The sequence below is a fragment of the Chelonia mydas genome, chromosome 22 (assembly GCF_015237465.2).
Source record: "Chelonia mydas isolate rCheMyd1 chromosome 22, rCheMyd1.pri.v2, whole genome shotgun sequence".
NCBI lineage: Eukaryota > Metazoa > Chordata > Testudines > Cheloniidae > Chelonia > Chelonia mydas.
The window spans coordinates 2,875,782-2,890,628 of NC_051262.2; the positions used below are offsets into that span (position 1 = coordinate 2,875,782).

The following is a 14,847-nucleotide window of genomic DNA, read 5'->3' on the forward strand; positions in this document are numbered from 1 at the left end:
ACTCCTAACAGCATTACTGCGTAGAATGAGATCACACCCTTTATTGTTTAGAGATGTTCACGGCTTGAGTTTGCCTGGAATCCAAAGCCCTGCTCTGCCTCTGCCAAGCCACAACTGGCTGAACCTGCTGGCTCTTCACTGAATCCAGTCCTGTTTCTGCACAGAACCAGACCTTGGGTCTGAGTCAGAACCTCCCTCAAGCGGCTGAACGGCCCAAGATCAATCAAACAGGTCAATGCACAGCCATTGTCCCCAGTGGCTGTGGTTTTCCTGGAGCAGCTGAGATCACTGAACTCATCACCCCATTCTCCCATGAGGCAGACAGCACCGCACAGCAGCTGGGACCAGAGTCAGATGTCACTGGAGCAATGGCAGCTGTGGAGACGGGCAGCTCCGCTCTCCTCTCACTTTTCCGGCGACTCTGGAATCTCCAGCTTGAGCCGCTTTAAAGTGTTTGTGAAGAAACGGGGCGGCCTGCAGACCAGGTGCAGCTGCTTGTCCCCGCTGGTCCCCATGGGCAGGGTGAGCTGGTGGGCGTGCAGGTGGAGGGGGAGGTGTCGCACCTTGGCCTGTTCCAACCCCAGTCTCTTCAGAGTGTTCTCGGGAAGCTTCTGCTCCAAGGAGAGAGAGGGAGAGAGAGAGCAAGCAAGATGGGTGAGAGCCGGTGCTCAAAGCCAGCACACCACCTGCAAAAGCAAGGCATTACCCCAGCCCCTACTGGCAGGGAGGGCTGAGAGAACGAGGTCTCTGTGGGTACAGCAAGCTGCAGAAGCATTAGAAACACCCACAGCCAGTCGCAGCCGGACACCAACGCAGTGTTCCAGGTACCTGCCTGGGGGAGGGAGCATCACAGGAGCCTTCAGGGTTACCCCCGATTCAGTCAAAGAGCACTGGGCTTAAGACTTAAGCTGACCAGACACTATCCGAGAGGAAACAGGACCTGGGATCTGCTTTAGGGCGAGATCGCTCCCTCCCATCTCACCTAGGGTGAGGTGCTGTAGGATCTGGCTAGTGCAGAGAGGCCACGAGACCTGCCTGTATCATAACACAGAATCATAGAATATCAGGGTTGGAAGGGACCTCAGGAGGTCATCTAGTCCAAACCCCAATTTTTGCCCCAGATCCCTAAATGGCCCCCTCAAGGATTGAACTCACAACCCTGAGTTTAGCAGGCCAATGCTCAAATCACTGAGCTATCCCTCCCTCCATCTCCTTCTTGCCTGGGGAAAAGATGCCTTGGGATCTTCATGGTGACACCCCCAAGCTCCCAAAGAGAGATGCCCCAGGAGCTGGGTGTTGCAAAGTCGACCACCCCCTCCTCCCCTAGAGATGATGGGACCTGCCTACCGCACATTTCCCCACCTCTTCCCTGGGGAGAGGTGCCTTGGGATCTTTGTGGTGGCGGAGGTGATGCCCCCACAGGATCTGTCTTGTTGTAGGAGGGGAAACCATCTCCTCAGGGGCAGGGAGAAGCCCCAGCACATGCCATAAGGACTCCTCCAGAGTTTCCAGCTGGCAGTCTAGGTGCCTGGTTCCTAGATTCTCCCCTGGGTTTGAGGCTCTGAGAAGAACAGGCCTCACCTGCCCGAAGCGGGTGCTGGAGATCCCACCAAACTGCTCTGAACTCCCTGACCTGAAGAAGCCAGTCTCAGCAGGCTGGGGATGTGTAAGGAAGTGCTGCCAGGGAAAGGTCAGCAACAGGCCTCACACCAAGCAGTGAAGCCTTTCCCAGGGCCTGGGCTGCAGCAGGGACAAAGGCCCCATAACTCTGCCATTGTTCCCCTTCTGAGGGCCAGCAGCTCCCACTCCCTCCCCAAGCCATATCACCTCTTACCTGGGGTGCCAACTTGTTCCAGTGTGCGTATTTGTGGTCCCCGAGGATTGGACACCCCAATCCATAGGCCAGGTGGACCCGGAGCTGGTGCTTCACTCCTGAGCACACAAGAGGAGAGAGAAGAACCAGGCGTTAGAACACAGCCTGGTGCCACCTGCCTGAGCACGTGCCTGCTGCTCGCCCAAACTGACTGCCACAGGAAGAGTGGGCATGGACTGGAGATGGCAGCCAGAGCGGCCTGGATGCAAACAAGCACTCTGACTGCTGGAGCAAACTGTTCGGTCCCCACTGCACTAGGAGTGCTCCTGATTGGCTGAACTGCAATCTTATCCAATAGCCAGACTCGAATGCAAAGCCCTGAACTCCCAGAGACCCATGGGCTCCGCCTGAACCGGTTCCCATCAGGCACCTGCTGTCACTATAGGGACCCCTACAGAGGCAGCACAGAAAGCACATCAGGGGCTCTGCTCGCTAGCATATCCAAACAAACTGGGGTCCGAGCGAACCTTACCGGTGATTGGCTGGAGCTCCAGGAGGGAACAAGAGGGAGAGCTAGCCAGAACGCGGTACCTGGTCACCGCGCTTTGGGCATCTCGGTTCGGTCGCACTTTCACCATCTTCCCACTCTCGGGAGACATGCGGTAGTTTGGTGCCAGCGTCATCTGAAGCACCGGGAAGCCCGCACAAGGAAGAGAGGGACACAAGAAACACACCTTGAGCAGTGTGAGGCCAGGGTAACAGTGCTGATGGCCTGGCTAGAGATTCACAGTGCTAAGCCCTGGCCGGTAGTACCAGGGCCCGGCTGGGAGGCAGCTCACTCACCTTATAGTGCGACTGGTGGCTCTGCACTTCCTTCTCCACAATGGGAATATCCACCAGCCCCTCCGAGGGGACTGGGAGCCCCACACTGATCGTCCTGGGAAGAGAACACACGGATCAACAGGGCCCCACCCCAGCTCTCTGCACACAGCAGTCAGCTCTCTACAGGGCAGGGAGAGGTCATTCTCCTTTATTCCATTAGCAATACTGCAGAGGTTTTGACCCTGCAGTGGGAGGCTCTTCCCAGTGAAAAACATGATCAGCCCTTCCAAAAAGCTATAAAGTACAGCTAGCTCCAAGTCCCCCGAAAGAGCTAACAAGGCTCTGGGGTGCCAGCAATTACACATGGAGCCCCGAGCACCAGATTCGGAGCCCCGAGGAGTGCCCCCCGTTGCCCTTTCTCAGGCTCTGAGCCCCAGACTCACCGCCGGCTGTATGGAGTAAGATGCCCTTCCCACTCAACTCTTCTCCTAACTGTGCACAGGAGGGGAGAGGAGACCTAGTCCTGGGGAGCAAGAGATGGACGGTGGCTCTCCAGGCTGGAGCACAGCAAGCTACCGGGCCTAGCAACTAACTGCTCATCATCTGATTCCCAAGCATGGCACAACCAATCCAGAGCAGAGGGCGCTTCTATCACTCCCAGGCGAGAGCACATCAGCATGTTTAACAGGGGGCCTTCCCCCTCCAGGTCACAAGTTCAAACACAGCCCGAGTGGGTAGGGAGCCGCGCTGTGCGGGCTGTTTGTGGCATACATGAACGAGCTGGCAAGTATCCAGCTTGTTCTCAGTGGACAGATGCACTGCAGCGCAGAACCACCGCCGGCAGGAATTCCGCCCCCACGTTGTCTCTAGGGAAAGACCAAGGGCTGACTGGGCTGTGGGGACTGAGCTCCCCCTCTCCTTAAAAGGGGCCCTTTCAGGCACTGTAGGAAATCTGCATTACTGCTTCCCATTCTCAGGCCTCGATCAGCTCCGTCAGTACCGAGCTCAGTTCAGCTTTAAGAGGGCAGACGCCCCTCTACACCTTGCTCCAAACCACTTGGGAGCCTGTGCTCCTGCTCCCAGCAAACCTCTCGTACCAGTATTTCTTCTCCACCTGTCGCGTCTTGAAGAGGCACTGGATCCGATGTGCTGTGTCCTTGTCCCATGCTAGCACCATCACGCCCGTCGTCTCCTTGTCCAGCCGGTGACAGAGGTGCAGGGGTTCAGCTTTCATGCCATCCAGCATCTTGGCCAAAATTGGCAGCACATCGGTGATGCAATTCTGGATCCCAGGGCCACCTGGGCGATTGGAAGAGAAACAAGACCAAAGAACTAGATTAGTGACCGAGCACCTGAGAGAACTCCCCTTGGAAGCGGTTTCCCCTGAGTGCAGAGCCAGCAAGGACAGGCTCTATCAGGGCCCCATTGAAAGAGCTTGATATTCCAAAATGGTCCTTTTGGAGACTCAGGAGCCACAAAGACACTTGTGAGCCTGCACATATTCCCTGGGAGATGCCTCCAGTTCTCACTCTGCCAGACAACACCGGGAACCTTCAGAACTTTAACCCTGGGGGCCGGGCACTCAGAGTTCCCAGAGGAACCCTGGATTTACTCCAGGTGCCCACTCAAAGCAGAGCAATGCCAGGCAAGTTCACTCGCTGACTGGCTCCTCTGCCCACCATCAGAAGAGTCTCACAAGCAAATGCCAAGTTAGACAGTAAGTTCTTTGGGGCAGGGATCGTGCCTATCTGTGGGTATGGCACCTCGTGCCATGGTCCTGATTAGGGTCCTTCAGGCACTACCACAACAAAACTATAAACTTCCACTTTTCCATTTGCTGTATTCCCCATGTAAGTGCATCTCCTGCTAGGAGAGGCTGGAGCAGCTGAGCGCTCTCTAATATTAGGTCTCCTACATCATTCCCCATAGCACAGCCTGCTGGGTCTGTCTGAATAGGCAGCTCCCAGACTGCTGCACGGGGCAACACAGCACAGGGAGGAGGTGAGCAGCCCTCAGTGGCGAAAGAACAGGTTAAAGACTATTTAGAAAAGCTGGACATGCATCCACGGGTGCTGAGGGAGTTGGCTGATGCGATTGCAGAGCCATTGGCCATTATCTCTGAAAATTCGTGGCAATTGGGAGAAGTCCTGGACGCCTGGAAAAAGGCAAATATAGTGCCCATCTTTAAAAAAGGGAAGAAAGAGAATCTGGGGATCCAGGGAACTACAGACCAGTCAGCCTCACTTCAGTCCCCGGCAAAATCATGGAGCAGGTCCTCAAGGAATCCATTTTGAAGCACTTGGAGGAGAGGAAGGTGATCAGGAACAGTCAACATGGATTTAATAAGGGCAAGTCATACCTCACCAACCTGATTGCCTTCTACGATGAGATAACTGGCTCTGTGGATATGGGGAAAGCGGAATATGTGATCTATCTTGACTTTAGCAAAGCTTTAGATATGATCTCCCACAGTATTCTTGCCAGCAAGTTAAAGTAGTATGGGCTGGATGAATGGACTATAAAGTGTATAGAAAGCTGGCTAGATTGTCGGGCTCAACGGGTAGCGATCAACGGTTCAACGTCTAATTGGCAGCCGGTATCAAGTGGAGTGCCCCAGGGGTTGGTCCTGGGAAATGTTCCCTCTAATTTTTGACAGGCCGTGTGCTCAAAAAATTTCTTCTGTGCAAATTTTTGTGCGCACAGGGTTTAGAATCTGTGTGCGCATGCACACACGTACAGCTTAGACGGAACAGTGGTCCTGGGGCCAGTTTTGTTCAACATCTTTATTAATGATCTGGATGATGGGATTAACTGCACCCTCAGCAAGTTTGCGGATGACAAACTTGGGGGAGAGATAGATATGATGGAGGGTAGGGACAGGGTCCAAGTGACCTTGACAAATTGGAGGATTGGGCCAAAAGAAATCTGATGAGGTTCAACAAGGACAAGTGCAGAGTTCTGCACTTAGGAAGGAAGAATCCCATACACCGCTACAGGCTGGGGACCGACTGGCTAAGCAGCAGTTCTGCGAAAAGGACCTGGGGATTACAGTGGATGAGAAGCTGGATGAGAGTCAGCAGTGTGCCTTTGTTGCCAAGAAGGCCAATGGCATATTGGGCTCTATTAGTAGAAGCATTGCCAGCAGATCGAGGGAAGTGATTATTCCCCTCTATTCGGCACTGATGAGGCCACACCTGGAGTACTGCGGCCAGTTTTGGCCCCCCACTACAGAAGGGATGTGAACAAATTGGAGAGAGTCCAGTGGAGGGCAACAAATTGATTATGAGGTTGGGGCACATGACTTATGAGGAAAGGCTGAGGGAACTGGGGTTATTTAGTCCGCAAAAGAGAGGAGTGAGGGGGATTTGATAGCAGCCTTCAACTACCTGAAGGGGGGTTCCAAAGAGGATGGAACTCAGCTGTTCTCAGTGGTGGCTGATGACAGAACAAGAAGCAATGGTCTCAAGTTGCAGTGGGGGAGGTTGGATATTAGGAAACACTATTTCACTAGGAGGGTGGTGAAGCACCTGAATGGGTTACCTAGGGAGAGGGTAGAATCTCCATCCTTAGAGGTTTTTAAAGCCCGGCTTGACAAAGCCCTGGCTGGGATGATTTAGTTGGGGTTGGTCCTGCTTTGAGCAGGGGGTTGGACTAGATGACCTCCTGAGGTCTCTTCCAACCCTAATATTCTATGATTCTATGACAATCAGCATTGTGGGTGAAACATTCTCCTTTCCTCAAACTGAGATGTGACCCTAAGAAGATACATGCTGCTCTCTCTTGGGACCAGATGTAGGAAGAAAATCCCCAGGATAATCAGAGAAGCGAGAGACAGATTACCCTATTGGCTCACTTTACCCCATCCCCCTACTCTCCTGTGCAGCTCCCGCGGGAGGCTGTCTGGGGTACTGCACCACTTCATGTCTCTGTTCATGAGCTCAGCACGACCCAGGTTCAGTTGAGTTCTATACAGCGATGAGCATGTTGGCATGGCAGCAGAGATCCGAGTGGCATTTGGATGCATTTGGATCTGAAATCAATTAGCGTTGTTTAATATAACACGAGCCCAGACACTACTAACCAAGAGAAGGCACCTTCCGGGGTTGGTGAAGCTGCTCTCACAGTAACTAGCATTGGCTGACACGCACCCCTAGCATTAGCCTAGGCACTGCCCAGCACAGAGCGGCCTCCCTTGTCTCTCTCTCACCGTGCACAGGGAGGCCGTAGGGTTTGTCAATCACTACAAGCTCCTGATTCTGGTACAGGATGCTGTGCTTCAGTGCCTTGGCCAGCACGTTGGGGTGAACCCGCTGCAGCTGCTTGCTGAGCTGGGCCAGTTCTCGGACCCGCCTCAATACTGGGTTTTTAGGCTCCTGTGAAGAGAGAAAATGCTCTAAGTGGAGAAAGGATGGTCTCAGGTTAAGTAACAGGGATTTAGGAGACCAGCATGCAATTCCCAACTCTGCTGCAAACTTCCTGTGAGACACTGGGAAATTCACGTAATGTCTCTGCCTTGGCATCTCCTTACCTCACAATGGTGTTTTGAGGATCTCTCAAACCTGCGCGAGGCACGGTTACTAGTGACAGGGCCGCAGAGACTGCCCAATGGTCCTATCACAGCAGCCATCCCACTGGAATCTCACCTGGCTGGGCAAGATTTATCCCCAAATGATTCAACTCCAGGGCGCTCTCAGTGCCTCGCCACTTCATGTTGGTTTCATCACCCACTGAATGCAGGCCTAGGAGCTCTGATGTCAGGCTGACATTTGACCCCCGCTGACAGCATTCAAGGAAGTAAGGCCAAGATTTTAAAGTAAGGGTATGAGCAGACGAATGACTTTTTTTTTTTTTTTTTTTTTGAAGCAGGAGAAAATTCTATTTGCATAACACACTTACAAAAAACCACCAAAAAAGATAACACAAAACTATGCAACAAAACAAAAGCAAACGCAATGTATAACACAGCAGCCTTCAGGGGAGAGAAGTGTTCAGGCTTGCCTGGGCCCAGAGCGGGGGGGCTTCCTCGACACTCATGGTCTTCCACCCTCCTGAGTTACCTGGTGGCCTAGAGCAGGGGGGCTTCCACCCCCCCTCGAGTTACCTAGTGCCACGCCCAGTGTCACCAACTATTCCTCTCCTGAGAGTGCCCAACAAGATGAGCAAGGCTGCAGGGTGGGCAGTTTGGGGGGGGGACGTGCACCCACGTGTGAAAGAACCCCTCTTAGGTGGTGGTGATGATGGTATCCACAGCGGCAATGGCTGGGGCTGGGGTCTCTCGCTCTTCCCCTCAATCAAAGGGTCAGACGGAGGGAACCGGACGGGGTCACTGAGCAGAGAACCTCGGGCAGCACCCACTGCTCCTCGAAGGCGTCAAGGGAGTCGGTGGACGCCGCCCAGAGGAACTCCGCCCGGATACATGAACGTACTGAGGATCGGAAAACGGCCCTACAGTCGCAGGAAGCCTCATCGGCCAACCTCCTCTCTCTGGTTTTATAGATGGCTGTTTTAGCTAGGGCTAGGAGGAGGTTAACCAGGAGATCCTGCGACTTTGTGGGGCCACGGATGGGGAGCGTGTAAATGAAAAGGTGAGGGGAAAAGTGCAGCCAAAAGCGTAATAAAATATTCGTGAGGAGCCGGAAAAGGGGCTACAGCCTGGCACGCTCTAAATATATGTGCGCCAGGGCTTCCCTCACGTTGCAAAAAGGGCAAGTATCTGGGATGGGGGTGAACCGCGTCAAAAAACACACCCGTGCTCACAGCTCCATGAAGGAGCCGCCAACTGATGTCCCCGACGGGCCTTGGGACCAAGGTGGAATACAGGCTGGCCCACCGGGGCTGCTCACCCTCCAAAGGTGGCAGTTTTTATTACACTCGCTGATTCTGAAGAAGGGCACTGATTAATTCGAATACGTTAGGTAATGCAAAGGGTCAGATGGACCCCCATGCTGGCCTCTGAGCCACGCAAGGCTTTTCAAGTTGTGAGAACAAACCCCTCAGAATGAGAACTGAGATCACATTGGGGCTTTGTCTGAACCAGGATTTAAAGGTGTTTTGTTACCTAACACGTTCTAGGGGGCCAGTGCAGACAGGGAGTGTAAACTTTAACTCATACAAAGCTAGGCTAACCCTTAGGCTTTAACTTGACCCATTTAGTGCACCTTAAAGTTTACACTGCCTTGTCTACACTAGAGTTTTAGAATGTTTTAGTTAGAACAAGTCAACTAACATCCTGTAACACCACACCTTTACTGGCTAGACTACGCACTGCCTGTCTGACTGAAGCCAGGTCAACACTACAAACTTACATCAGTAGAATTATGTTGCTCAGGGTGTGAAAAATCCACACCGCCGAGCGATTTAGTTAAACCAACCTAGCCCAGGTACAGCCAGCGCTGTGGCGATGGGAGAGCTTCTTCTATCAACATAGCTACCGTCTCTCACGGGGTGGAAAAACTACGCCAACGGGAGCGGCTCTCCTGTCGGCACAGTGGCGCCTTCACTAAAGCGCAACAGCAGTGCAGCTGTGTCACTGCAGCGCTGTAGGTGTAGACAAGCCCTGAGAGTGCAGGCAAGGAAAACAGCTTTCGAAGATCTCCAGTTCCCTGTGCATTCAAAGGGAACTGGCATTTCTTGTGTCACATGGCACCAGATTCAAGATGGCAGCATTATGTTTGCATGTTAAATACAAATAATTAAGAAGCATTTTCCTTTAACACAAAGGTCTGCAAGCTGTTGGTGCTTGGAGCACCAGCTGCTCACATGTTGGCTCTCAATTTCCAACTATTAAATCACATTTTAAAAAAAACCAGCTAAACACACAATAAATACTTTCCTAATATGTACTGCCCTGCTGGCAAGCTTACCCTCCGCCAACATGGGGTTTCCCTCCCTTTCCGTTTTGTTGTTACTCTCCCTTTATATCCCTGTTCTGTCTTTACTAGATCTCTCTTGCCTGGTTCAGTCTGAGGGACGGATGTGGACTCGGCATCAGGGTGGTTGCACACTACTGGGTAGTTTCTTCACTTCGATTGTAATGTTTACTGCTGGGCCATTTGAAGCCTATTTACAAGCACCTGGTAAAGGCAGCAAAGAGAACAGGGTCTGATCCTGAGAGTAGGGTTGCCAACTTTCTAATTGCAGAAAACCAAATGCCCTTGCCCCGCCCCTGCCCCAAGGACCCGCCCACTCCATCCCCCCTCCCTCCATCACTTGCTCTCCTCCTCCCTCATTCATTTTCACTGCAAGGCCCAAGCAGGCACTAGGAGAAGGCCAGGAGCTGCAACAGTTTGAGTGTGGGAGACGGAACGCGCAATTCAAATACCCTTCACCTCTCCAGGGAGGTATTTTAAATACTACTGTAAAATTAATTGCCCCCCCCCCCTCCCCCAAAAAGAGTCACAGTCACTCACAATGAGCGAGACTAAAGAGGCTATTGCAGGAGCTTGATTTTTCTTGCCTTCACCCAACTGTCCTGGTAGGGAATCCAGTAATACTGCAGCCACTGACTGACTCTTTCCCTACCCGACAATGAACTATATAGCGGGGGGGGGGGGGGGGGGGGGGGGGAGTTATGCTGTTCCGTGTTTAATGACTAGTTCAATTGTTTAAATGTATGCTTTAGCAGACAAAATATGCAATGTGGACAAATTAATGTTAATGTTTCCTGACACTTGTTTAAATATATAACCTTAGTATTGCACTGATTTTATAAATTCATTATAGCTCTTTAATGTTAAGGTGAGGTTGCATAAAATGTAATTCATGCTGCAGAAACCGACCCCTCCCTATTTTACCATCCTGCTAACCAACAGGTTTTCTAGTGTTCTTCGTTTCAAGTTTTTTCACCTGTCCTGTGTCCCAAAGCAGGTTGAGAGGAAATATGTTAGAAAGTCACACACAACATAACCACCTGTCCTTGTTCGGTGCCCAACATTCCATAACAAATCAATAAATATAGTCTTGTGTACACCAATAATCATGCAAAAGACCATACACGGTAATACAATGTGTTATTTGTATATTAACGCTCATAAATTTCCAAGTTGTCCTTTATTTGAAACATAAAGGGTCTGTATATGGGCGTGAGGGAGATTACCATAGCCAGGGACTAGCTCTTCTGTTTCAAGAACACCCTAGTGAAGCTGTGCATTCCCTGTTGCCAGGCCCCTTTTGTGCTGCCGGCACCATCAGACCATATGACCCACTTACTTTTTGCAAAAAGAAAAGGAGTACTTGTGGCACCTTAGAGACTAACCAATTTGAGCATAAGCTTTCGTGAGCTACAGCTCACTTCATCGGATGCATACTGTGGAAAGTGTAGAAGATCTTTTATACACACAAAGCATGAAAAAATACCTCCCCGCACCCCACTCTCCTGCTGGCAATAGCTTATCTAAAGTGATCACGCTCCTTACAATGTGTATGATAATCAAGTTGGGCCATTTCCAGCACAAATCCAGGGTTTAACAAGAACGTCTGGGGGCGGGGGTGGGGTGGGGTGGGGTGGGGGGTAGGAAAAAACAAGGGGAAATAGGACAGTCTCTACGTAAAAGAATAAATGGACACAAATCAGATGTCAAGAATTATAACATTCATAAACAAGTCGGAGAACACTTCAATCTCTCTGTAATCACGCGATTACAGACATGAAAGTTGCAATTCCTCAACAAAAAAACTTCAAATCTAGACTCCAGCGAGAAACTGTTGAATTGGAATTCATTTGCAAATTGGATACAATTAACTTAGGCTTGAATAGAGACCGGGAGTGGCTAAGTCATTATGCAAGGTAACCTATTTCCCCTTGTTTTTTCCTAACCCCCCCACCCCCAGACGTTCTTGTTAAACCCTGGATTTGTGCTGGAAATGGCCCAACTTGATTATCATACACATTGTAAGGAGAGTGATCACTTTAGATAAGCTATTGCCAGCAGGAGAGTGGGGTGCGGGGAGGTATTTTTTCATGCTTTGTGTGTATAAAAGATCTTCTACACTTTCCACAGTATGCATCCGATGAAGTGAGCTGTAGCTCACGAAAGCTTATGCTCAAATAAATTGGTTCGTCTCTAAGGTGCCCCAAGTCCTCCTTTTCTTTTTGCGAATACAGACGAACACGGCTGTTACTTTTTGCAGTCTCTGGCAGGCACCCACCAGTCAGGCTTTGCACACAGTGATGTCTGGCTGCTGGTGTGGCTCCTGATGTGCCGTGCTGACTGGGTGGGTTGCAGTGGCCACCCCAGTGGCAGAAGCTGAACCAGCCGCAGTGCGCTGCCCCTGGATGCACTGACAGAGACACGTCCCAAACCACACTAACCTACCTGCACCTCCTGCAGGGAGGGACTGGCCTGCACAGCCACCTAGGCTGGTAGCTGCTGTGTCCCACTTGCTGGGAGGGAGTGTGGATGGGTGTGGCCATGCAGCAATTAAAGCTGGCTGCCCCCTGATTGGGGTTCGCTGTGGGGCTGTGTTTGGGCTAGCTGAACCCCAAGCTCAGAGACCCACAAGGTGGAGGATCTCAGAGAACCCAAATGTCTACACAGTAATGTTCTGGCCCCAGTCCACTGAGCCAGGTCAGGAGGTTGTTTAATTGCAGTGTAGACATACCCCAGATAGCTCAGACAGGCTGAAGTGGAGGCTCCTGGACAGGGACTACTGGGAAAAGGAGACGCAAATTTGGAGCATCTCCAACTGATCCCTTCTCCCCAAGCAGCCACCAGCCGCTTGTGGGAACCAGAGCCACCTAGCTGGGATGGCTATTAGGAAGAGCAGGAGGGTGCTTGGGGCTAGGGTTATGTGAGAGCGTTAGGGGTGCGGGAGCAGGGTGCGGGGCAGAGAGTTGGGGTGTGGTAGGTGGTACAGACTCTGGGGTGGAGTGTGGTAGGTGGTACAGACTCTGGGGTGGAGTGTGGTAGGTGGTACAGACTCTGGGGTGGAGTGCAGGCTCTGAGGTGAGGCCAGAAATGAGGGGTTCAGAGTGTGGGAGGGGGCTCTGGGATGGGGCTGGGGTGCGGGGGTGAAGGCTCCGGCTAGAGGGGCAGGCTCGGGGGGGGGGCAGGGATGAGGGGTTCGGGGTGCAGAAGGTTTCAGGTGGGGCCGAGGGATTCGGAGTGTGGGAGGGGGCTCTGGGATGGGGCAGGGGTGCGGGGGTGAGGGCTCCGGCTGGGGGTGCAGGGATGAAGGGTTCGGGGTGCAGGAGAAGGTTTCAGGTGGGGCCGAGGGATTCGGAGTGTGGGAGGGGGCTCTGGGATGGGGCAGGGGTGAAGGCTCCGGCTAGAGGGGCAGGCTCGGGGGGGGGGGCAGGGATGAGGGGTTCGGGGTGCAGAAGGTTTCAGGTGGGGCCGAGGGATTCGGAGTGTGGGAGGGGGCTCTGGGATGGGGCAGGGGTGCGGGGGTGAGGGCTCCGGCTGGGGGTGCAGGGATGAAGGGTTCGGGGTGCAGGAGAAGGTTTCAGGTGGGGCCGAGGGATTCGGAGTGTGGGAGGGGGCTCTGGGATGGGGCAGGGGTGAAGGCTCCGGCTGGGGGGGCAGGCTCGGGGGGGGCAGGGATGAGGGGTTCGGGGTGCAGGAGAAGGTTTCAGGTGGAGCCGAGGGGTTCGGAGTGTGGGAGGGGGCTCTGGGATGGGGCAGGGGTGCGGGGGTGAGGGCTCCGGCTGGGGGTGCAGGGATGAAGGGTTCGGGGTGCAGGAGAAGGTTTCAGGTGGAGCCGAGGGGTTCGGAGTCTGGGAGGGGGCTCTGGGATGGGGCAGGGGTGCGGGGGTGAGGGCTCCGGCTGGGGGTGCAGGGATGAAGGGTTCGGGGTGCAGGAGAAGGTTTCAGGTGGGGCCGAGGGATTCGGAGTGTGGGAGGGGGCTCTGGGATGGGGCAGGGGTGAAGGCTCCGGCTAGAGGGGCAGGCTCGGGGGGGGGGGCAGGGATGAGGGGTTCGGGGTGCAGAAGGTTTCAGGTGGGGCCGAGGGATTCGGAGTGTGGGAGGGGGCTCTGGGATGGGGCAGGGGTGAAGGCTCCGGCTGGGGGGGCAGGCTCGGGGGGGGGCAGGGATGAGGGGTTCGGGGTGCAGGAGAAGGTTTCAGGTGGAGCCGAGGGGTTCGGAGTCTGGGAGGGGGCTCTGGGATGGGGCAGGGGTGCGGGGGTGAGGGCTCCGGCTGGGGGGGCAGGGATGAAGGGTTCGGGGTGCAGGAGGAGGTTTCAGGTGGAGCCGAGGGATTCGGAGTGTGGGAGGGGGCTCTGGGATGGGGCAGGGGTGAAGGCTCCGGCTGGGGGGGCAGGCTCGGGGGGGGGCAGGGATGAGGGGTTCGGGGTGCAGGAGAAGGTTTCAGGTGGAGCCGAGGGGTTCGGAGTCTGGGAGGGGGCTCTGGGATGGGGCAGGGGTGAAGGCTCCGGCTGGGGGGGCAGGCTCGGGGGGGGGGCAGGGATGAGGGGTTCGGGGTGCAGGAGAAGGTTTCAGGTGGAGCCGAGGGGTTCGGAGTCTGGGAGGGGGCTCTGGGATGGGGCAGGGGTGCGGGGGTGAGGGCTCCGGCTGGGGGTGCAGGCTTGGGGGTAGGCTCGGGGAGGAAGAGTTTGGGGTGCAGGAGAGGCTCCGGGCTGGGGCAGGAGGCTCCAGGCACGCGCCGCCCCTGCCCGCGGTCATTGCCCCCCAGCCCCGCGGGCCCGAGCCCGGGCTCAGGGTGGGGGCAGCGCGCGGAGCCACGTGGAACATGCCGGGAACACTCGCCTCCTGTTTCTGTTCCTCACGCTTCTGGGCCCTCAGCTTCTCCGCCAGCTGCTCCGCTCTCACCGCGGCGGCTGCCCCGCGGGTGGTGCAGAAGGCCCGGAGGCCCTGACTCAGGGCGGGCGCAGGGGCCCAGAGGCACAGCCCGACGCCCCCCAACGCCGCCATCTTTCCGGAGTTGTCAGAAGGGGGCGTGGCCGAGGGAACCTCGAAGTGCCCCGCCTCCCCCCGCTTCTAGCGCGCGGATCTGGCGCCGAATCAGGCGGGTACGGCGGGAGCCTTCAGGGAGCAGGCCCAATGGGACGAGTCGACGGGCGGGGTTACAGAGAACTCACCCAATGGGTAGCGACAGGGAGAGGTGACACCGATCGCCCCCAATCAGAATTCGAGGCAGCGCGGAGGAGGCGGGGCCGCCAGCGCGGCACCCAATGGGAGGAGAAAAGCCGGGGATGATGTTTTCAGGCAAAGCGCCCAATGAAAGCGAAGCATGCGGCGGCGGGAGGCGGACTT

At 54.6% G+C, this 14,847-nt stretch overlaps 1 protein-coding gene across 3 annotated transcripts; it reads right to left on the reverse strand.

The window, feature by feature from the left end:
* Positions 1-21: 21 nt before the first annotated feature.
* RPUSD4 (RNA pseudouridine synthase D4) lies at positions 22-14,648 on the reverse strand. 3 transcript variants are annotated; one of them, XM_043533883.1, is made up of 8 exons: positions 14,567-14,648; positions 14,341-14,531; positions 6,843-7,008; positions 3,733-3,934; positions 2,657-2,750; positions 2,346-2,496; positions 1,835-1,932; positions 22-611 (listed from the first exon to the last, which is right to left on the reverse strand). In XM_043533883.1, the coding sequence occupies exons 2-8, from the start codon at positions 14,503-14,505 to the stop codon at positions 405-407; spliced, it is 1,083 nt and encodes a 360-aa protein (XP_043389818.1). In that variant the 5' UTR covers positions 14,506-14,531; positions 14,567-14,648; the 3' UTR covers positions 22-404. The 3 variants fall into 3 exon arrangements, with proteins under 3 accessions (XP_043389818.1, XP_037738252.1, XP_037738254.1); XM_037882324.2 differs by lacking the exon at positions 14,567-14,648 and adding an exon at positions 9,588-9,708 and having other exon boundaries at positions 14,341-14,475; XM_037882326.2 differs by lacking the exon at positions 22-611 and adding an exon at positions 627-1,035 and having other exon boundaries at positions 14,341-14,581.
* Positions 14,649-14,847: the final 199 nt, after the last annotated feature.